The sequence below is a fragment of the Sapajus apella genome, unplaced genomic scaffold (genome assembly GCF_009761245.1).
Source record: "Sapajus apella isolate SASKATOON/1434 unplaced genomic scaffold, GSC_monkey_1.0 scaffold94, whole genome shotgun sequence".
Lineage (NCBI taxonomy): Eukaryota > Metazoa > Chordata > Mammalia > Primates > Cebidae > Sapajus > Sapajus apella.
Genome location: NW_022437034.1, coordinates 895,096 through 918,601, shown reverse-complemented (window position 1 = coordinate 918,601; position 23,506 = coordinate 895,096). Strand labels below are relative to the sequence as shown.

The following is a 23,506-nucleotide window of genomic DNA, read 5'->3' as shown; positions in this document are numbered from 1 at the left end:
CAGATGGTTGTCTGTAAAGCAATAATAAGGATGGCAGCTCTGCACAGCTGAGCTGTGATGACGTAGAGCGTCATACATGAGGCACTCAGCCCTGGGCCTGGCACCAAGAAAGTGCTCATTCAGCATTAATCACCTCCTACCTCCATCCACCCCAGGAAAAATGAAATCCTAAGCCAGCCAAAGGCGGGTTCCAATAAAAACATCTCACTCTACCCGGAGCAGAACTCAGCTCTCCCGGCCCAAGCTGGCAGGCACATCCCTGGCAGAAAAAGGCTTTCCAGAGGGCCGCACCTGTTGTGACTGAAGGGAAGGTCTGGGCCAAGGGAGCAGCCACAGCAGGTGGCCCTGCGCGTGGGGAGAGACTGGTCCCCACTGGGGGCTGGCACAGGGGCCCAGGCCAGCTGAAGCCCCTGAGGTTAGATCCTAGGAAGTCCTGCCCCTGCTGAGTGGGCCTGCAGCCCCCACTCTGCTTGTTCTCACCTGGGAGTATGTACCAATGATCCCCACAGCTGGCGCTGTGGTCTCACCCTGTGACTGGCACTGTTCTAAACATGTCTCCTGAATTAAGTCAAGGTAATCCTCATGATGATGCCCCAAGAGCTTCCTGTCATTGTTCTGCTTATGCAGGTGAGGAAGCTGAGGCTCAAGTGAAGTTGATGTACAAAAGCCACCCAAGGACAGAAGCTGGCCCTACCACTGCTATTGTTTATTATTATTATTATTATTATTATTATTACTGCACCAACAGATTTAGATGGACCTAGAGGGGAGGGATGGTGTCCCAAAAGGAACAGGATCATCATCACACTCAAGGAGGTATCATGGAAGGAAGGAAGCAGTCTGGTTCAGTGTCCCATATTTGGGGGAAACTGAAATCAGTGAAGAGCTTTCTCCCCATCAGTGCTGTCTTTAACTTGACAAGGAGTGACTTGTCACTGAAGGGACTTGGCAGAGGGGCTCTGGACTGGGGCAGGTTGCTCGCCTCAAGGAAGGAGGATCCTCACCCATTGGAGGGTGGTGTCCTGGGACCCTGCAAGGCTGCCTATAGCAACACCTGACGTTGTTGTGTTTAGGGATGGCGGCAGGAAGCCAGTGTAACTGGAGAGGGACAGAAGGGTAAGAAGGTGTGGGGCCAGGAATGTGGGCAGAGGACTGGCTAAGAAGGTTGGGCCCTGGCCTCCCCATCCTTAGTGGGCGGTCCACGGCCACCCTTGCCGCCCAGCCTGGCCAGCCACCTGCTTTGGGAATGGATAAGTTACCCCTCACCCCATCTTCTTGCAGGGGTCCGGACGGGGAGTTAAGGGCATGGGAGGAGCATCTCTACCCTGAAGCACCTGGCTCACCTTTTTCTGAACAAAGTCCATGATGTTTTTGAAGTCCAGATCGTCATAGTAGTTCTCAATTCCTCTTCGAATGTTGTCATTCAGGAAGTCAATGGTCTATTCAGAGGGAGAAATTACAAAGGAAAAGAACCACACACTCCCAGAGTCCATCCCAAGATTTCCCAGAAGCCTGGATGGGTAGAGAAAGCCCTGCCAGCATGGGGCGCCCCCTCCACTCCCCACCCTGAACACCTGCCCGCTACCTCCCTGCCCACACATCCTCCCATGCCTCCAGTGCTCAGCTGATGCCTGAGTCTCTGTGCTATGTCCCAGCAGGAGTAATTCACTCCACTCCCTTTACAGACCAGACAGCCCAGGCCTTGAGAGGCTGCGGCCATGCTTGGGGACACACAGCTCTGATGCAGCCATGCCTGAGCTGAGACTTGGCTGTCCTGGTTCCAGACCGGTGCTCTTTCTACCGCCCAGGATGGGCCCACACTGAAATCCTCCCTTTGCCCTCCAGAGCCCCTCTCCACACTCCTCTACCATCCAACGTCTTGTTTTACAGATGAGGAGACTGAGGCTTGGGGAGGGAGTGAGGTCACAGAGCAGGCTGGGTGGGGTCTTGCCAGGGCTGGAATTCGGGTCTGCTGATCTCCCTCAGGGGCTGCCCTCTTCATCACTGCAGCGCTCAGTCCCCCTCGGCTGGGGCTGGGACAGTCCCCGCCCAGAGGAACATGGCAGGCCGCCCTCTCCCAGCCACGCTGCACTTTCTGGATCAATAGCCCAGCTGTTGTGCTGAGATCCGAGAGCACAAAGGGCCCCACAGTAGGAAGGGGTGGGGGCAGGAACGTGGGCAGCCCAGCTCACTGCGACAATCGCAGCTTTCAGAGCACGGAGGTCGAGTATCACAGAGACTGCAGACAGAGAGGGCATTCTCGGCTCTGGGGCCGGACAGAAGAGCCAGACAATTCCTGGGGGTGGCACCACAGGGTACGCTGGGACAACAGAATCCTGGCTCCAGGCCCCATCACAGCTCACTTCTCCTCTCTGGGCCTCAGCTTCCCCACTGTGAACCTCTAGGCCTGTCTTTAAGGTAACTTCCAGCTCTGAGGATCAAAAACCAAGTCCCAGAGGGGCTGTCAAGCCTCATAATCAAGGACACCGTCCCTGCAGCGACCCAGGCATCAGCTACTTCTTTTAACTTCTGAGCCTCTGTTTGCTTACCCACAAAATCAGGAGGAAAACACTCTCTGCCTCATAGAAATGTTGTGAGATTTCAATAAAAAGCTGCGAAGGTGTTTAGCAGGACACCAGGCATATCGTAGTCCTGGTGTTATTATTCTAGATTTGCGTCTATTCTTCCAGGAGACAAATACCCTCTGGCACTATGTCACACCCACATCATTGGTGGAAAACAAATCCAATGGGAAACTGAGGCCCCAACTCTTGTTCAAAAAACTGACTGCAATCGAGGCAGCCTCTAGGGCACAAATTCTGGCCCCTACTGTCACAAATATTTTGCAGCCCAGAGTGGGGTGGCTGGTCCAAGGTCACCCAGCTCGTCACTAGCAAAGAGACGCCGGGACCAGGGTGTTAACCAGCCTGACACACTTGAAGGTGCTAAGATAAGAAACCAAGGTTCAGTTTTGGGGCCATCTCCCAAAATTATCTCCAGGATCAGGAAAAGAGGAACAAAGACTACAGCACCCAGTTCCCCACTGAGCCTCCCTCTGCTCAAAGCCAAGGTAAAGAAGGAGATGGGCTCAGGGAAACCGGCCTCCCTGGCCAGAAGGAAAGCCCTCTGCTGATGATAAACAGCAGCCCTGGAATGGGCCTGGGACTACAGAAGACTGGAGATAGCCCGAAGAGAAGAGAGGAGATGCAGGCTTCTGTGAGCAGCTCTCAACTCACCAGCCCATGGCCCTTCGAGGGCCTGGCACTAGGCCCCAGGGCAGAAGTTGGGTGGGAGGATTGCCTTCCAGCTAAGCAGCTCAGGCAGAACAAGGACTGTCGTGGCCCCAGGTCCACCCTCCCAGATGCCCCCAGGTCATGAAGCTTTTCCACACTTGGGTGCCTGCTCCTCTGGGTGATGAAGGGACAGGACAGCTGGCTGGGATATGGTTGAGGGTGCCTAAAAAAAAGGACACCAGGGTGGGGCCAGTCTGCCAGCCAGGGTGGGGCAGAGGAATGAGCTCACAGCATGGAACGGCACCCTGGGCTGAGCTACGTACACATGGGGTTCCGCCAGGGTCAGGGCCTTACCGAAGGCCACATGTCGGGAGGTTCCTGCCAGGTGGCTTCCCCCTACTCCGGAGGCAACATAGACACAGTGCTGGCCCACCATGTCCCTCTGCACCTGCCCTGGCCCACTGGCCTACTCACAACACCCCCACTGGCCACTATGCTGTTCGGACTCCCCCAGAGCTGGCAAGTGGGTGGGATGAAGGTGGGAAGCCCAGGGCAGGAAGGAAGAGAAGCAGCAGAGTAGAGTCTGCCCTGTGGCCATGGGGAAAGGCTCTGGCTCTCTGCTGAGCAGCCCCAGCCTGCCTCCCCAAACCCTCCCGGTGCCTGGGCACTTTCCAAGGTTCGATTTCGAGAGGGGCCTCTGAAAATTAGGCCTTCCATCTGGTAAGCTGAACCCAGTTGCTGCGGAAAGGGCGGCCCCGATGGAGGCCTCTCTGAGTGGGCAGGAGCGACAGATGTCCCTGGGCTTCATGGACAGCAGCTGCCCCCAACGCCCGTCAGGGAGCTCTTTGGGGCTCTTGCAAGTATGCGCTACTTGTGCATGTGTGCACGTGTGCATGTGTGCCAGGAGATGAGGAGGACACTGGGATGGTTCCGTGGGGGTAATGGGGGGTGGGGGGTGTGCATGACAAGATCCCATGAGGTGAGCTGGCTGTGCAGTTTACCTGTAAAGTGCTATGCCAACACTGACAGCACTGGTAACATTCAGAGACACCAGGGAGCCACTCAGAGGACAGGAAAGAATTCTAGCTTCCTCTGCCATTCCCAGAGGCCCAATGTACCCAGTACCACCGCCCCCACCCCATTCCCCTCTAAACCAGGCCATGCCAGCAGAGGCAGCTCTAGTGAGGACTAAACCAGGCTAAATTAAGCAAAGAGTAAGCAAACATCAAAGGCCACAGGGTTTGAAAGCATGTTGTTTAAAGCACCAGAGAAAGCTATGAAGAACTGTCCTTTCTAGCTTTGTCTTTTAAATCTAGTTTTAAAGATATCTGAAGCCTACACATCACCTCTCTCTCAGGGTTTTTTAATGAATGAAGAATTGAAGGGAGCGGGGCATGTGGCGGCATCTCCTCCAGCACAGAGGCCAGAGGGATAGAAAAAGGAGTGGAGGGGCCAGCGGCTGGAGCCTCCCACCAGGCCAGCTGCCTGCACAGGACCAAGACCCCCTCTGAGAAAGGAGCAGCCTGGGGCTTCTCCAGGCTGCCTCTGGCTAACACCGCTTCCACGCAGACTGAGACCTGAGGCTGGGAAGGCCCTGCTGCTGGCCTAGTGCAGACCTAGTTCTCAAACTTGGAGGACGAGCTGGTCACAGTGGCTGCTGCCTATAATCCCACTACTTTGGGATGCCGAGGCAGGAAGATCACTTGAGTCCAGGAGTTCGAGACCAGCCTGGGCAATATGACGAGGCCTCATCTCCACCAATCAATCAATCAATCAATCAATATCCAGGCATGGTGGCATGCACCTGTAATCCCAACTATTCAGGAGGCTGAGGGTGGGAGGATCGCTTGAGCCTGGGAGCTGAGGCTGCAATGAGCTGTGGGTACACAACTGTACTCCAGCCTGAGTGACAGAGCAAGGCCCTGTCTCAGAAACAAAACAATATAAAAACTTGGAGGAGAGGTGCGTGGCCTAGGATTTTCCTCCTTCCTTTTTGCCTGGGGCCGAGCCATCATCTTAGCCTTTCCCCTGTCCCTCTAGAATGGGGACTTGTTCTCATTGACCCCACACCCTAGCCTCTGCTCCAGTCCCAGTAGAAGCCCAATCTGCCAACCTGGAGTGGAAGAGAACCAGGGAGCCAGAAGAAAAGAGTACGTGGGAAGGGGCATGTGCAGTGAGCAGCTCCCAGACCCTTCCTCAGACCTGGCCGGAGTCACAGGTTCATAACCATGGTGGGGGAGCGTTGTGTTTCAGTGTCCCTGGGACTGGGGGCTCCAGCCTCACTCCCCAACGGCCGTCCACAGTGGGGCACACCTCGGGGGGTGTCTGGCCAGACCAGCAAGGAGCACTCTCTACTTCTAGACGGCCAGCAGTTCTGCTATAGGTGGGCAGGATACACAGCTGGCCCTCCACATCCATGGGTTCTGTACCCGCAGATTTGAACAACAGTGGATAGAAAATATTTGGGAAAAAGGAGCAATAAAAATAACACAACAGTAAAAAATAATACAAATTAAAGAACAATGTACCATAAACAACTTTCTACACAGCTTTTACACCGTATTAGGTATTTGGTTTTCTTGTTTTGTTTTGTTTTTTTGAGACAGAGTCTCGCTCTGTCGCCCAGGCTGGATGGAATGCAGTGGCGTGATCTTGGCTCACTGCAGCCTCCACCTCCCAGGTTCAAGTGATTCTCTTGCCTCAGCCTCCCATAGTAGCTGGGATTACAGGTGTCCACTGCCATGCCTGGCTAATTTTTGTATTTTTACTAGAGATGGGGTTTCACTATGTTGGTCAGGCATCTCGAACTCCTGACCTCAAATGATCCACCTGCCTCAGCCACCCAAAGTGATCTGGGATTACAGGTGTGAACCACCACACCTGGCCCTGTATTAGGTATTTATAAGTAATCTAGAAGTGATTTACGGGAGGATGAGTGCAGATTATATTCAAGTACTACACCATTTTACATAAAGGACTTGAGCATGCATGGATTTGGGTACCCTTTGGTGGGAGGGGCACGTCCTGGAGCCAATCCTCCTTGGACACCAAGGGCAACTGTATATATTCAGGTGCTTGGCTGAGAGAGCCCTGGTGCCACCTACTTTCTCCTGCCTCTGGCCTCAAGGTTGTGCCCTGAGCCAGCTTGTGCCAGTGCCAGGATAAAATAGGCAGGCTGGTGCTCCCTGCTGACCACACTGTCAGGTAGGACCACAACGCCCACTAATCCTGCCCTGATAGTAGAGAGGAGGCTGAGATGGGGGTATAGACACACCCACTAGTGCCCAGACCCTCCAAGTGCCCACATTCAGCTGCATGTGGCTGGGAGCATGAGGAGCTGCCCACCTCTGACACCTGACACCCTCAGAAGAAGCCCCAGAACAAGCTGGGACAAGAGCAGGGGTCAAGAGGGCTGAGACCCAGACAGCTGGGGAAGTCGCTCAGTCCTCCTCCAGCCCCTGGCTGGGGTCAGGGCGTCATACTTCCCCTGCTCCCAAGGCCTGCTCTGTGCCCAGATCCCCAGTGCACGGCCACTTGCCCCTGTATCAGTGGAGAAGCTGCCCCAGTCCAACTGTCAGGCCACGCTGGCAGCAGAAACCTTGCCCAGGGTCAGGGGCTGGGGGAGATTTTTCCTTATATCCAGGAGTCTGTTTAGCTGGCCATAAACTGGGCCTGGGCTCCAGCCAGGAAAGCACTAACCCATAGCCCCTGGAAAGCCACAAGCTGGCCAGAAGCTCTGCTGTCTGCACAGAGAGGCTGCCCCACGGGCAAATGGAATAAAGATTTCTCCCCTGAAGATGCTGGAAAGAGAAGCAGCATCTGGATCTGCCAGCTCCAAGCAGAGGCTCTGACAAGCAGAAAAGAGGCAAAAAGAGGGGCAGGTAGAATAGAGGAAAAGGGAGAAGCAGCCCCATGGACAAATGGAATAAAGCCCGTTTCCTAAGACTCATAAAACAGGAAGTCCCCTGGACTCCAGGGGTATAGACTTGCCTGTGGTTAGGTCCCACTGCAGGAGGCCCCGGCAGAACAGGTGTGGTCCCTGCTCCCACCTGGGCTAGAATGACAGGCACTCCCATGAACATTTTCACAGGGCCAGAACCTGGGCCATCTGAGAGCTCTGCACAACCCAGAGTGTGGGACAGCACCTGCTGCCTTGACAGCAACTGCTGACAAGAAAAATAATTTGTCTGGGTATAGGGTGCACGCCTGTAGTCCCAGCTACTTGGGAGGCTAAGGCCGGAGGATCGCTTGAGCCCAGGGGTTCCAGGCTGTGGTGAGCTATGATCGCACCACTGCTCTAGCCTGGGCGACAGAGACTCTACCTCAAAAAAATAAATAATTTTTTTTTAAAAAAGATAATTTGGCCCACGGTCCTGATGCATGTCTCAGCAGTGACTGTCGATGCACCAGAACCAAGCTGTCTGGGGTGGGGAGGGGTGCAGGCTGGGCAGTGGACACAGGGAATGGGGCTTCTGCAAACATGCCCTGCTCTTCAAGCCCCGCCTATGGCAGCAATATAGGATGAGGCCAAAGGAAGATTATGGGAGGAAGACGGAGCCCTGGGTTGGAGTCTGCCCTGCTCCACCACCAGCTTCTTGTGGGGCCTTGACCACGATATGCCAGAACCATGCCCACTCCTTCACATGCATTCTCTCACCAAATCTGTGAGCTCGTAGGTGTCGCCTACTAATCCAAGAGGCCAGGTAACTTGCCCAAGGTGGCACAGCTAGTATGAGGCGCGTACATCCTGCCTGAAGGAGCTGAGGACCGGGAGCCACGAGAACCTTTCCAGCTCTAAGGGGCCCTGATTCTGCAAGCCCTGCCAGGGCCGGGACGCCAGGCATCACCCTGTCAACCTGCCCCTCCCCTCACTCCTCTAGCCAGCAAACGGCCTCTGCCAGTACTGCCTCCGAAACATACAACAAATCGCCTTTTTGGCCCAGCCCCACCGCTTCCACCTCGGTCCAAGCCGTCTTACCCCATTTCCAGGATGGCCCCCACAGCCTCCCAGCTGGGCCCCCAGTTAAATTCTCAACTCCCCACTGTCCATTCCTCAACTCAGCAGCCAGGGTCAAATATAAACTGGGTCACATCACTTCCCACATAAGACTCTCCAATGGCTCCTATCACCTCTAGGCTCCTAACTCATGGCCTACAAGGACCTCTGTGACCTACCTCGCCAGCCCTTTCGACTTCACCCTCCGCCCCTCTCCACCTCACCCTCCCTCAGCCACGTGGCCTCCACACTGTTTTGCTCACATGCCAAGCTCATTTCTGCTCAGCTTCCCTCTGCTGGGACCTCACTCAGCGGGCAACTTTCACCACTTCAGCACGGTCTTCCCATCTCCTCCCCAGGCACTCTCACGTCAGCCTGGTTCATTTTCTTAGTCGCCGCTTTACTTGTTCAGTGCCCATCATTCTCAGGGCAGGTTATCTGCCCTGCTCACTGCTGCACCCACAGTTAACAGCCCAAGGCACCCACAGTGGGTGCTCCATATATTCGTGGCCAATACACAAATCCACAGGCCTACCTGGTTCCGGAAGATCAAGGCCACCACACCACCAATGAGCTCCATGATGAGGCAGATCCCCAGGATGTACATGAACTGGAAAAGAGAATTCAGAGACTCACCTGGAGCAGGGCAGAGGGCGCGCTATCTGCAGGGCACTGGAAAATGACAAATCGAGTGGCCTTGCAGCAGTGCACTAGAAACCAGAACTGCTGCCCATCATGGGAGGATGGTTTATGAAGACCATGCAAGCACACAGAGAAGCGTCCCTGGGGAGCTCCTATCCGCTCCCGCGTCTCCGCCCCTTCCTCCTATAAGAACGTGGACGTGGACAGGCATGCCCCAGGGAAACCCACCTCTGGAGCCAAAGGGCAGGACTCAGCTGTCCCAGCCAGAGCCTTACTTCCATTTGTCCCAGGGGTCTATGTGGAAGAGCATGCCCTTCCCCCACCACGATGAGGGGAGCTGGGCCTCACTGCCACTGAGCTAGAGGGGCCAGGCCTGGCTTAATGGGCAGACTGGGGCAGTATTTCCAGCTCCCCACAGAGACCCCTCAGATATGACTTCCCAGATCCCCCAGAGTGGGTGAGGGGGATGCCTGAAGCTTAGAGGATATGCATCTCACCTCTGCCCTTTACTAGAGAGCAGCCATTGTCCAAACTGATTTCAGCAACTTCCAGCCTCAAGCAGCACCGAAACCCTTCTGGTAGGGGATTCCCGTGTGAGGAGAGACAGTGAGGTCAAGAGACACATGAGCGCAGAGTAAGGGATCTGCCTCCTCACTACCCCCAGCTCTGCGGAGTCATCCCTCACTCCACAATGGGATGCAGGTAGGGTTGACTCCCCATGCCCCATCCCAGAATGGGCACATGGCCCAAGCCAGGCCCACCAGAGTATTGGGACTTTGGCCAGAGCTGGTAGGAAGGATTCCCTGGGATCTAGAACCATAAGAACTCTGCTAGCCCAAGGCAGGCCGTGACTACTGCAAAGGGAGCAGCCCCCGCTGGGAGGGGCTGGGGAGACTGCCCAACCCTGCCCAGGGGCGCCATCTAAACCTCTGGACCCAATGTGGGTTTGCTGGTTGTATGAGCTAACAACTCACCACCACCTCCTTTTGTTGTCTTTGCTTGCTCTCATTTGAGTGTGGTTTTTCCTACTTGCAACTGAGGGTCCCGATGAACACAGAGTTTAAGTAAGAACAGTATTCAAATCAGCTTTTACATGCAGAAAGGGAGGTGGCCTGGGCACTCTTAGGCCAATGCTGTCAGATGGGCTGATCTAAGAAACTCTCTAGAGGAGCCGGTTTGAGGCAGGGACAAAAGAAACTGAGCTACCCAAGGGCACACAGGCAGGCACCCCAGCTCTCCTGGGGAGTCCCAGCTGAGGGGTGGTGCGGTCCACTCACTGCTTGGAGAAGGAACAGGTTGTCACGGAGGGATGCCAGCACACCAATGAAGGACACCATGAACATGACGACGCCCAGGAGGATGAGGATGATGGCCGGAGCCAGGAAGGCACTTTCGAGGGTTTTATATTTCTGCCGCTCGACCTCTGCATAGATCCCCACGGACAGGACCAGGGCCCCGATCAGCTGTAGCAAGAAAACAGAGGGTGAGAGAGAGACTGAGGTCACTTGATTCTCCTGCAAAGATCTGGGGCTGTGGTACCTGCTGTGGGGGAGGCTTGTCCTAAGTTATAACACAGAAAGGGCCCTGTAAGGGGCTGAACTGTGTTTCCCCAAAATTCCTCTATTGAAATCCTAACCCCCAGTACCTCAAAATGTGACTCTATTTGGAGACAGGGCTCTTAAAGAACTAATTAAAGTCAAAATGAGGTCACCAAGGTGGCCCTAATCCAATATGACTGGTGTCCTTATAAGAGGAAGAGATTCCCCCTCCCCAGACCTTGGCGACAGGACCGCACAGGATGGGGCGGGGAAATAATAAAAAATAAATAAATAAATAAGAGGAAGAGATTAAAACAGACATGCACAGAGGGAAGACCGTGTGAACACACAGGGGAAGGCAGTGTTTACAAGCAAGAGAGGCCTCGGAAGAAATCAACCCTGCCACCTTGATCTTGGACTTCTAACCTCCAAAACTGTAAGAAAATAAATGTCTGTTATTTGGGTCATTCAAGTCTGGTACTTGATGTTATGGCAGCCCAAGCAGACTACTACAGACCCAGTGTGGAGATGCCACTTTAGAGGACAGTAAACATCGCTTCTCAGCATTTTGGCTAAGATCAAGTGTAGAGAGTATAGATGGGTTGGGGGAAATGCTGCTGGCTGGAGGGTCCGAGAACATGGGTTCGAGCCCCAGCTCCACTACTGGTGAACCCTTGGCTTTGGACAGGCATTTGACCATGTGAGTCTGTGTCCTCATCTGAAAGACGGGCATGAAGACATTCACTTCTGCACTGCTCACACCACGGCTTTCACGAGAGAATGAACGTGGAGACACTACAAACCCAAAAGTACAAGGCCGTGTAATGCATATGAAACAGGCAGGTCATCCAAAGGAAATTCTGGAAGTGCTCAAGGGGACAGACATTTCACACAGTACCATAATATAGAATTTACTTTCAGGATGACCTCTGAGAAGGCTAAAGGTTGGAGCAGATGGAATTTTGAGGGAATTTGCCAGTAGAATCCCTCATTCTCAACTGTTCTTTTTTTTTTTTTTCAATATGGGGTTTCACCATGATGGCCAGGCTGGTCTTGAACTACTGACCTCAGGTGATCCACCCACCTCGGCCTCCCAAAGTGCTGGGATTACAGGAGTGAGCTACCACACCCAGCCATTCTCAACTTTTCTAACAGTAGAAATACTGCTTTAGAACACTCCGTAACTTTCCACCAGGAAAACCCAGGCTCCTTGCTGCTTGTCAACTGCCCACACCAGGGTGTGCAGGTGTGCCCACCCCAGGGCCTTTGCACAGGCAGTTCTGACTGCCCCAGACCCCCGCATGGCTCACTCTCCCACCTCCTTCTCTTCTTCGTTCAGTTGCCACCTGCTCAGGGGGCCCTTCAGAGCCAATTTATTTACAGGTAGAAAGTCCCTCCCTGTGAAACTCCTGATCTCCTTTCTCTTTTTTATTTTCTCCTTTGCACTACCAGTATTTAACATACTACACTATTTCTGTTTTGTTTTGTTTTTTTAATCTGTCTTTCTCACTAAAACATAAGCTGCAGGAGGGATTTTTCGGTTGCTTCAGGCATCCCCAGCACCCAGACATCCTGACACTGAGAAAGTATTATCAGCATTTATGATCAACGTCTGCTGAATGAACAAGGCCTGGACTTTCCAACAGACCCTTTGAGTTCAAGTCAGGCACTGTCTACCCAGTCCTCTGCCTGTCCAAGGATTCTGACTTTCTGGGCCACATGTTCTGGAGGACAGGGACAAATCATCAGATAACTGGACTTCTCCACTAAGCTGAAGGCAGCATGGGAGAGTGAGTGGAAGACATGGCGCTGTCAGCTAGGGTCCAAGGAAAGGAAGAGACGATGCAGACAGATGTTGGCGGGAGGTGGCATGAGCATAGTCACCCCAGTGTCACCACACGGAACACCAAGCAGGCCGCCCCTCCAGCCAATCACAGAGCTGCCTGAGCCTTAAACTGACTTCATGGGTCTCCTTACCTATCATCATGTCCTCAAGTAGATGCCCGTGACCTCCTTCTAAAGAGGGCTAAGTCCTGAGTAAAGGGAAGTGACTGCCTCCTCCTAAGCTTGGATGCGTGACAGGGATGCCAAAAGTCAAACAAGCAGACCGAGCTTATGCAGAAACACTGGATAACAGAGGATTACCAAGAAATCATCTCATTTGGATCCAGTACTCTGCTATGTTTCCAGGCTAAGTGCCATTCTCCTCGGTTTGAAAAGTTAATCCGGGATTACTGAGACCCTTCCCCCAAATCTAGAAGGATGCCTTTCCAACACACAGGCCAGGAGGGGCTCAAGACACTGACAGCTCGGCCACCAGCCACTTACTAACAAGTTAGCTTTATAAGGCAGGACACACACACACACACACACACACACACACACACACACACACACACGTACTCACTCCCTATAGGAAAAGGGAGACCATGAAAAATACCTACTTTTGGTAGAGAAAGGCAAACCAGAGACTAATTGGTCAGTCATGCTGCAAAACCCAAAACATGGAGAAATCACTGAGGATGGCCTAAGTGCCCCAGGTCCTCGGAGAGCAATGGTGAGTAGCCTTTAAAAAGCCAAGGCTGGCCAGGCACGGTGGCTCACACCTGTAATCCCAGCACTTTGGGAGGCTGAGGCGGTTGGATCACCTGAGGTCAGGAGATCAATACCAGCCGGAACAACATGGTGAAACGCTGTCTCTACTAAAAATACCAAAAATTAGCCAGGCATAGTAGTGGGTGCCTGTAATCCCAGCTACTCGGGAGGCTGAGACAGAAGAATCGCCTGAACATGGGAGTCAGAGGTTGCAGTGAGCCGAGATCATGCCATTGCATTCCAGCCTCGGCAGCAAGAGCAAAACTCCATCTCAAAAAAAAAAAAAAAAAAAAGCCAAGTCCAAGCTGGGCAAGGTGGCTGATGGCTATAATCCCAGCACTTTGGGAGGCTAAGGTGGGCAGATCACTTCAGGCCAAGAGTTCGAGACCAGCCTGGCCAACATGGTGAAACCCCACCTCTACTAAAAATTAGCCAGGCATGGTTGCACATGCCTGTAATCTCAGCTACTTGGGAGGCTGAGGCAGGAGAATCTCTTGAACCTGGGAGGCAGAGGTTGCAGTAAGCAGAGATCGTGGCACTGCACTCCAGCCTAGGAGACAGAGGGAGACTCCATCTCAAAAAAGAAGAAGAAAAGGAAAAAAAAAAAAAAAAAAAAAGCCAAGTCCCCATCCTCAATGACTCCACCCAAGAGGAATCACCCACTAAACTCTAACCCTGGACAAGCAAAGGAGAACTGAGGCTCATCTACCTCAAAGCAGAGAATCATAGTTAAATAAGAACCCCACAGAGCATGAAAGTTGTCAGAGCCCAGGCATGTAGTGAATAAAACATTCAAGGACTCAGGTACTCCAGGGTGGCAGAGGTGGGGTTTTTTCTTTCATCTTGATGAAAAGCATAATTCTCACCCTGTCACAGAACCAACACAACTATTATATCTTAACATTTTCAGAACTGGACTGATATACTTTTAAAATTCTATATTCCCTGTTGTAAAAAGAAATCCTTCTTCTTCTCTGGCAGGATGACAACTGACATCCTTCCCCCTTCCCCTGTCCCAGCCTGTTCCCATTCTTCCTTCCACAGCCTGGGACTGTGCTTCTGAGTTAAGGTACTCTGCTTTGAAAACCATCCCCCAAACACCAGAGCTGCCACTGACCCCAGTGCTGAGCAGAACTGGCCCCAGCCCTCTCCATAAAGCCAGTCAGTGGCTTCTTTTACTTTTACAAGCTCCCCAGAGTCCCGGGACTCACTCCAGAACAGCCTTGCTGGCAGAAAACAAAACTTCCCCTGCTCTGATCTCACTCTGCCATTATAAAGCATTGCCATTTCCTTGCTGGTTACCCTTGAGACATTTCCAGACCACAAACGCCACGGGAAAAGCTCCCAAAAGCAAATGTAAACCCAGGACTCCCTCAAGCCATCCTAGGCCCTATTTCTCCTGGTCCAGCAGAAGGAGCTGCCACCCCAACCCTCCCAGCAGCCTGGCAGGCAACTCCCAGGCAGTTCCCCATACAGCACAGACCTCTCCGGCCTCCCCATTCAAATGCTCCCAAGAGCAGCGGGCATGGGGAGAGGCCGGCATAAACCTTCCCAAGGACTTCAAAATTTCCAAATGATATTTACATCTCCGATGACATCAGTTTATCCATCTGAGGATAAAATTATCTGTCAATGCCAGCATGCAATCCCATCCGCTCCACTCTGCTAATTATAGCCTTCCACCAGGCAGCCGGCCACTCAGCTCTAGTGCAGGAAGCAAATGGCCCATCTGTCAAGCAGGACAGCCTCAGCTAAACAGGGTTGGGTGGGGTGGGGGGCACATGCCATGCCCATTTGGGGCCAAAGAGGGAAAGTGCGTGCTGCTGGCAGCACGCAGGCCAAGCCCAAAAGCCCAGGCTTTGTGAACCACGTGGCGTCTTCAACAGGCTGCAGAGGAGCCCTGTGGGCCAGGATAAACCAGGCCTGAAGGTCCCCTCTTAGCCCTGCATCCTGGAACCCTGCTTCCTCTTGTGCAGGGAGGGGCCCAGTTCCAGGCAGCTGCTGGGAAGCGGGAGGCTCTGTGAGGCATTCCAGCACCTGTGTCTCCTGAAGGAAGCATCTGGTCACCCATCCCGGCTGGCTCACCCCAGCTGGGGCAAGTCTGCGCTTAATGCTTAATGAGGACTGGCAAGGCCCATTTTCACCCCCAAAAGGCAAATACTAGGCTCTATTGTGTTCTAGGCCCCATATTACACTCCGTAGGCTCACAAGGGACCAGAAGACTATTGAGAAGGGAGAGGCTGGAGCTGACGGTCCCATGGATGGAATTTAGGGAGCTTTCAAACTGGAGACAGAAAAATCCACATCTTTACTTTTGTTTACCTCTAGCTGAAATATCCCTTCCATATGGGATGTGGGCAACAAACTGAAGAAGTATTAACAGCGCCTGCAACTTTTCACCAGTATAAATCACATTACAATATTTTGAATATCTTAAAATGTCATTTACATTCCTCATTACTTCAAAATTACAATAGTATTCCCACTGCTAGATCTTGTGATTGAATGTACTGATAAAGCAGCACATTATTACATCAAATATTTGGTTGTATAAAATTGCATCCTACTATAATTGGTTTCTTTGTAACAGTGTGTATTTCATTTTATGCATTTAAATATCTTGTTCTGAGAAGGGACCCACAGGCTTCCCCAGAGAACCAAAGGGTCCCTGGCACAGAGAAATTAAGAACCCCTGGGCTACACGAAGCAAATATCATTCCTGCCACAGAGAGGTGAAGAGGGCTTTAGGAATTTGAACAAAAGTGACGGGGAGGAGGGAGAGAGCAGAACGTCAGTATAAGCCCCTGTCAGAGCCTGCAGTTCCTGGAAGGCCCTGAGAACCACTTCATTTCGCACCAGTCTCATGGAGCTCTCAAGGTCCAGGGCTCCGTATTGGACCAAAACAAAGCGCTTTTCAGAGATTCTAGCTTGAAACGGGGTGGGGAAGAGCTAAATTCCAAGGCTTGAGAGAGGTTTTGAATAAAGTGGGACTAGCAGGGCCCCCTCCTCCTGCCCAGCAAAACCCTGCACCCCCCGTTCGGAGGCCCTCTGCCGCAGGCCCATCCAGCCTGGCCCCAGGCCGTGCCCACCCTGCAGACAGCCAGCTGCTCTGGAATCTGCTGCCCCAGCTTCTCCTGTGCAGAGCAGGGTGCTGGCGGGAGCAGCAGAGGCAACAGAGGAGACAGGAGTTCTGGGCCTCCATGGGTGAGCTCAGTACCCTTGGCCATGTCACTTCCCGCTTATGGGCCTCATTTTTCACCTGTAAATCAGTAAAGCCTGTTGGCTCTTACAGTGATTATGCTGTGACACTATCCTGTCAGGGGTCATACCGGCATCATCTCAACCCCCTTCATCAACACATCCCCCCACACACCAAGAAACGACTAACCTTGTTTCATAGACCAGGCTCAAAGAGGCTAAGCAGCACAGAACCCCTTGAAGAGTCAAGATTCATAACCAAAACTCCTCTGGCTGGCCAGCCACTAAGGCTACCAGATAGGCCTTTTGTGAAGAGCTGTGGAGAAGAGGGTATGAAACAGCTTTGCAAAATACAAAGTCAACAACAGCAAAGCAGGGCCCCCTCCTCCTGCCCAGCAAAACCCTGCACCCCCCATTCGGAGGCCCTCTGCCGCAGGCCCATCCAGCCTGGCTCCAGGCCATGCCCACCCTGCAGAGAGCCAGCTGCTCTGGAATCTGCTGCCCCAGCTTCTCCTGTGCAGGTCAGTGGGATGGAGGTTCAGTGTAATGGGCCCTATAGCAGTTGGGTTGGGGCATTGCCAGGATCTCCTATCCCTGATCTGTTTTGCTTTCCTTACGAGAAAGGGGAGTGGGATGGCAGGAACCCAGCTACCTTGGGGATGTGGGAGAGAAGACTGTTTTCTCCTGAGTAAGTTGGTGAACACTTACTGAGCCTTCCCTGGCTCATAGCAGGAGGGTTAGAGCACGTGCCTTTTCCAAAAGGATGGGCTCTACCTTCAGAAAGGAACCTTGTAGGAGTGGTGAGGGGCAGCACCAGCGAGAGACACTCTAGACCTGTGCTGTCCAAAATGTGGCCACCAGCTAACTGTGGTCGAATTTAACTTAAAGCAAAACAACACGGAAAGTTCAGTTCCCCAGGCACCAGGGCCCCGTTTCAAGAGCTTGCTTGCCACACGTGGCCTGTGGCTACCGCACGAGGTATTGGCATCATCTGGGAAGTTCTCTCACCACTGGCCCTACCTGTGCTTGAGGAATGGGGCTCCCCCACAACCCCAAATCAAAGCCAGCTCTTAAGAAAGCAGCAGAGGCTGCCTCCCACCGCCGGCAAAGGAGCATTCACTGGTCTTTGTCACTAGCACTTTGCTGTCAACCCTGCCTTGACTCTGGACAGGACTTCTTCCTTTATAAAAACTGGACATCAGCCGGGCACGTCGGCTCACACCTATAATCCGAGTACTTTGGGAGGCTGAGGTGGGCAGATCACAAGGTCAGGAGAGTTCTGGCCAACATGGTGAAACCCCATCACTACTAAAATACAAAAAATTAGCCAGGCGTGGTGGTGCGAGCCTGTGGTTCCAGCTACTCAGGAGGCTGAGGTAGGGGAATCGCTTGAACCCAGGAGGCAGAGATTGCAGTGAGCCGAGATTGCACCACTGCACTCCAGCCTGGTGACAGAGCAAGGCTCAGTCTCAAAAAAAAAAAAAAAAAAACCCTGGCCATCAAGTACGGAGAACCTGGTTAATTGTAATCCTTGGTCCCTGAAATTTTCTGGCACAGCCTGCTTTTGTTACTTTTTCTTTTCTTTTCTTTTTTTTTTTTTTGAGACCCTTTGAGACAGGGTCTCATTCTGTCATCCAGGCTGGAGTACAGTGGCATAGCTCCCTGCAGCCTCGATCTCCTGGGCTCAAGTGATCCTCCCATCTCAGCCTCCTAAAGTACTGGGATTACAGGTGTTCAACCACAGATGAATGTGCCTGACTGTTCGTTACCGTTAGTAATGTCAGAGTGCCATTGATCAACCAGTCCTTCTGTCCCCACTGATCTGCTATGACCCCACTGTCATACCCTAAGTTTCTACGTACGCCTGGGGCTGCTTCTGGCTATCTCTTCCATTGGTCATTCTGTCTGTCCCTAAACAAACCTCCTTATTGTAATGACTTCAATTTAACAACACATCATGCCATCTGGTAGGCCAAGGCTCTCCTTCCCGTCTTCTTCAGAAGTGTCCTAGATATTCTTAGATCCCAATTCTTCCATATACATTTCAGAATCCTCTTCTCAAGTCTCAGGGAAAAAAAAATCAACTGGGCTTTGATTGGAACCACAATGAATCTATAGATCCTTTTGGGGAGAAATGGCATTTCTACTCTAACAGATCTTCCTGCTCCTAAATGGAATAAATAATAAATATTTATTGTTTGTAAATTATCCCTTTATTAGTGTTATCTTATTATTTTTTTAATTTTTATTCTTCCAGTAATGGCTATAAGCAACCTTTTATTAATCTTATTAAATAAATAATCCCTTCCTAATTTATGACTTCCTTAAAGAATTATGACTTCTTTAACAACAGTTCTCATTGTCTCCCTTAAGCTTTCCATGTTGTCTGAGGAGAGCTGGAGAAAGACATCTAAAAGTCTTGGGTTTGTCAGTCCAAGGGTGACAAACATGGCCTTTGGAAAATAAACCTCTCTAGGAAGCAAAGTGGGCACAGCAGACTGTTTTGCTACCCCTCCTGTTGGCAATAGTTACAGAAACTTGATTTAAAAGACTCCCACAGGCACAAAGCACATTCCAGGCTGTGAAGGAGCTAAGCTGGGAGTTTTGCAAACCTCAGTTATTCAATCCAGCCAGGGCAGAGAGTGGAATTTCTAATCAACAACAACAACAGATGAATGAAGCACAGGGTGGGGGTGGCAGGTGGCATACCCAGAGCTGTTCTGGGAAAGAGTTTGGGGTCAGGAGGTAGGAATGGTAGAACAACTGACCAAGGCATTCTGAAAGAAGATGCAGAGCAATTATTTCCTCCTGGGGAAACCAGAGAAGGACTTTGAAGGATGCACAGAGTTTGACTTTATGCAACTGGACCCTCCCTGAGCGCAGGGACTGGCCTAATATATCTGCTGGAAGAATGAATCTGAGAAATGCTTTATGGCTTCAGATGCCTGTAAGTCCAAAGAAGGAACTCTGTGATGATCCCAGTCTGGAACAGTGCCTTCCAAGGCTTAAGGATAAGAATTACTCATGGTTAATCAGAGAACCACAGAAACAGCCATGGAAGGGAGAGTCAAGAGCGACCTCATCCCCACCCAACGCCCTCCTCGCCTTGCTTTTCTTTCTCCCTTGCTCTCCAGACCTCGATCTCTCTCCCCACCTTCCGTGTGTCTGAACCAAGAGAGTCAAGTGCCTGCCTCTCAGGGCTGTGTCTCCAGTGTTCATGGGCAATGGTGTCTGGGGATTCTGCTCCCAAATCTCAGCCCTGGTGGACCTCCAGCCAGCCCCCAGACCCAGCTGACACGGTAGCCAGAGGTCAATCAAAGCAGAAGACAGTGCTCCCGGATACACCCTGGACATCTGGCCCTGGCAGTGAGACAGGAAGTCCCCAGCTCAGGCCACTGCAGGCAGCATCCTCCATCTGGGGTTGGAGCTCCAGCTGAGGGGGTAGGATGGGAATGGAGACTGGGATTCTGAGTATAGGCTTAGGGAGCCCCGGGATGAAAAGCTGGGTGGGGAGGGGGTGGGGCTTGCTTCCTACCAGGGCAACCACACCGGGGTATATTCCTATGTCAAAGTGCTGCTGGGCACTCCTCCTCCTCCTTCCTCTGGCCAGGACTGTGTCCCTCTGCTGCCTACAGCACCCAATCAGCTAAGCCTCCACCACTCATAACTGGAGGCTGCCGCCGGCAGGAGTGAATAAAATGACCAGGTCTTCCTTCTCTCAGGTCCTTTGAAAGGAGACAGGGGCTCACAGAGGTGACAGGAGGCCTTTGTCCTATACAACGCCTCCAGTGCAAGGTCCTAGCACCCTTTCGGAGCCCACCCTGTCTGGAAACTGGTCCATGCATCCCCTATTCCTCCACTGGCCTGGGGTCTTTCCCAGAGACTGCCTAAGAGTTATCCTCGCAGGGCCCAAAGTGAGGCAAGAGGAGTTCCAGAGATAGGGTCCGGGGCGCCCTGTGGTCTCACTCTCCTGACCCCTCTGGGCCGCTGAGGGGAGAAGCCACCATGAGGGAGAGCCATCTGAAAATGGGCAGGCAGTGGGGACGGCAGGCAGGGGACGAGGGTGGGCAGAGACGAAGGAAACTAATAGCAGGAGCCGAGGATGTGAGGCTCAGCCAGGACTGCTGGCTCCAGGTGACACCTGGCTGAGTCAGGCGTGTATGAATTATCTCTGTGCAACTTGGGCAATGTTAAGGCTTATTATTAAGTATTTCATGTTTCTTGTTTTTAATGCTAGATGTACTTTTCTATGTAAAAAAGAGAAATGCATCAAATCACTTTTTATATATGTGGCCCTTGGTTTATTCTTTCCCCCTTTGCACAGAATCCCACATCTGAATTGCACCCTCTGCGTCTGATAGAAGGCAGAGGGGGCAATCAGATCTGAAGTGTCAGGAATGCACAGGGCCTTAAGGAAGATGAAGTGTCCCAGCCCAAGGGCTCATGTCTCCAAAGAGGACAAAGGGGAAAGGGAAGGAGCACTGGGCGGCCATATGGGCATCCTAGGTGCCAATCTCAGCTCTGCCACCAACTCTTTGACCTTGGACAGTCCCTTACCCTTTCTGAGCCTCAGTTTCCCAGTTGGCATGACAACCCAGAGGGTGCCTCCACTGCTCCAAGAGTGCATGGAAACTCGCCTCGAATCCTGGCACATCAGCAGACTGCGGGTGGCCCGTCTCCTCCTCTTGCCCCATCTCCTCCTCTCGCCCCACACACTTCTCTGACTCCACCCCTACAGGCTGCCCCCTGCTCTCCCACCCAGCCCAAAGATGTCACACCTCGGCAAGGGTAAAACCCCAAAGCGGACCACAATGCCCTCCCTCCCCAGCCTTGATGAAGGCACACACCTCCAGCACCGCCTCCCACAGCAGCCTTCGAAAGGAGATGGTTTTCTGGAAATAATAAAGCCAAAAGGGGCTTATACCCATCCTCCAAGCTCAGCTCAAAGCTCTCCTCCCATCGCTTGAGCCCAGGAGATCGAGGCTGTAACGAGCCATGATCACACCACTGCACTCCAGTTTGGGTGACAGAGCAAGATTCTGTCTAAAAACAACAACAACATGCCCTCCTCCCCTGGGAAGCCTTCCTGGATCACCCCAGTTATAGGATATCTCTCCACTTCTGAATATCTATAAAGCCAACAATGGGAAGCCCTTGCTGGTAGTGATGTTATGCCCTTTGGACAGAGAATTCCAGGTATCTTTTATGGATAGCATGCAGGGCATGGTGGTAAGATCCAGCAACACACATACAACTTTGACCTCAGCAACTTCACATCTGCAGGTGCTATGCAAATGCGTTACGATGTCCCAGAAGTTCACAGAAGTTTGGTGGCTTAGCTACCAGACCACACGCTCCTCAAGGAAGCCAGACGGAAAGTGGTTAGGGCCCAAGCCAGTTCACAATGGCCAAAACAACCACAATGTCCTGAAGCCAGACACCACGCAGAAGCTCCTGGCAGCCCACAGGCACTCGGTAAATGTCACTTCTTCCCCAGTAACCCTGTGGCGCTGTTGTAATGCTGACACTTCAAAACCCAATTCAGAAGCCAGAAACTGTTTCCCCTTCAGAGCCTCTTTGGTCGAGGGTTAATTCCCAGGGAGGGGGGAGTCCCTACTCTGAATTCCAAGGTAACACTCACTGATTCTACATACATTAAGCACCTATTATGTACATTGGGAATAAGCAGACAAGAGGAGTTCCTGTCCTCAAGGAGCTCTGTCTGGTGAGAGACATACCAGCACACCAACACATGTGGCAGTAAGCAAAACCCTGGGGTAGACATGATCAAGTGTCCAAAGAGGCCAGACAGAAGGAGACACTAAATCAGAAGGGCAAGATCAGGGAAGGCTTCCTGGAGGAGGTCATGTTTGAACTGAGTCCATTTAATGAACAAGCAAGCATTCCTAAGGTGAACAAGAGTGATAGGGAGTTCCAGATGCCCATGAAGGTACCACAGGAACAGGAGGTCAGCAGAGCTGGAATCAAGGACAGGCGGAGGATGAGGCCAGGGAGGTTCACGGAAGCCAGAGCGCCAAGGCCAGGTCTAATGGGTTAAGCCAAAAAGTCCATTTATTCACATGGCATCTACCGACTGAGTGGTTGTTCTATATTAGGCGTTGTTTAAAGCCACTGGGTCTCCAAGTTGGTGGCCTCAGAACTCCTTTTCATTCTTAAAAATGTTTGAAGATTCTAGAGCTTTCGTTTATGATGATATCCATCAATTATTTACCATAAATTAAAACTGAGACTTATTTTAAATATTTATTGGCTCATTTAGAAATAACAAGAGACAGTTGGGAGCAGTGGCTCATGCCTGTAATCCCAACACTTTGGGAGGTGGAAGGTTCACTTGAGTCCAGAAGTTCGAGACCAGCCTGGGCAACATAGGGAGACCCCATCTCTACAAAAAATAAGAATTAGCCAGGTGTGGTGGCATGACTCTGCAATCCCAGCTACTTGGGAGGCGGACGTGAGAGGATGATCTGAGCTCAGGTCAAGGCTGCAGTGAGCCGTGACTACAACACTGCACTCCAGCCTGGGTAGAGTGAGACCCTGTCGAAAGAAAAGAAAGAAAAAGAAAAGAAAGGCGAGAGACAGAGAGAAAGAAAGAAAAGAAAGGAAGAAAGATTTATATGTTAAATAGCATATTTTTTATTTTAAAAATTCTCCAAAACAACACACAAAAACTGAATGAGCAGAGTGGTGTGGGATTTGCCTGTTTGTAAATGTTAACATCTAGCTGCTGAGAAGGCAGCTGGATTCTCAGATCTGTTCCTCATTGGCTCCACTGCCACATCAAGTGTTCGGGTGCCTCTGGAATACTCCATCACATGCTCCCTAGACAGTGAGGATGGGAGTCTTAGCGTTACTATGAAAGTGCTTCTAAATGCAAGAGCCCCTGAAAGGGGAACCCAGAGGTCCCTAGGCCCACTTTGGGAGCTACTGTTTTAAGAACTGGGTATATAACGAGAGCAAGGAAAGAAAACCACAAAAATCCCAGCTTTGGTGGTGCTCACATTCTAGCTGAGGAGAGGCAAATAAGTAAGAAAAATCGATACTGTGTTATGGTTATAAGTGCTACCAAGAAAAATAAAACAGGGAAGAAGGACTAGGAAAGCTGGGGAAAGGGAGTGTCAGTGTGGCCAGGGAAGGTGACATTTGAGCAAAGACTTAGAGTACAGGAGGGACCAAGCCACATGGATACACGAATGAGCATCCAAGCAGGCACCATGGCCTTGGGATGTGCCTGTGTGTTCAAGGGGAACGGGGCTACTGGAGAGAGAGCATGGAGGAGATGAGGC

The 23,506-nt window shown here is 51.9% G+C and overlaps 1 protein-coding gene across 1 annotated transcript in view; it reads right to left on the bottom strand.

Annotated features, from left to right (window-relative positions):
• TSPAN15 (tetraspanin 15) overlaps nt 1-23,506 on the bottom strand; it is an 81,663-nt gene that overhangs the window by 37,212 nt on the left and 20,945 nt on the right. The window contains exons 2-4 of the mRNA XM_032256188.1: nt 10,149-10,334; nt 8,765-8,839; nt 1,344-1,439 (exon numbers count right to left, since the gene is read on the bottom strand). Of these exons, the coding sequence (XP_032112079.1) occupies nt 1,344-1,439; nt 8,765-8,839; nt 10,149-10,334 (357 nt within the window). The remainder of the gene's footprint in view (nt 1-1,343; nt 1,440-8,764; nt 8,840-10,148; nt 10,335-23,506) is intronic.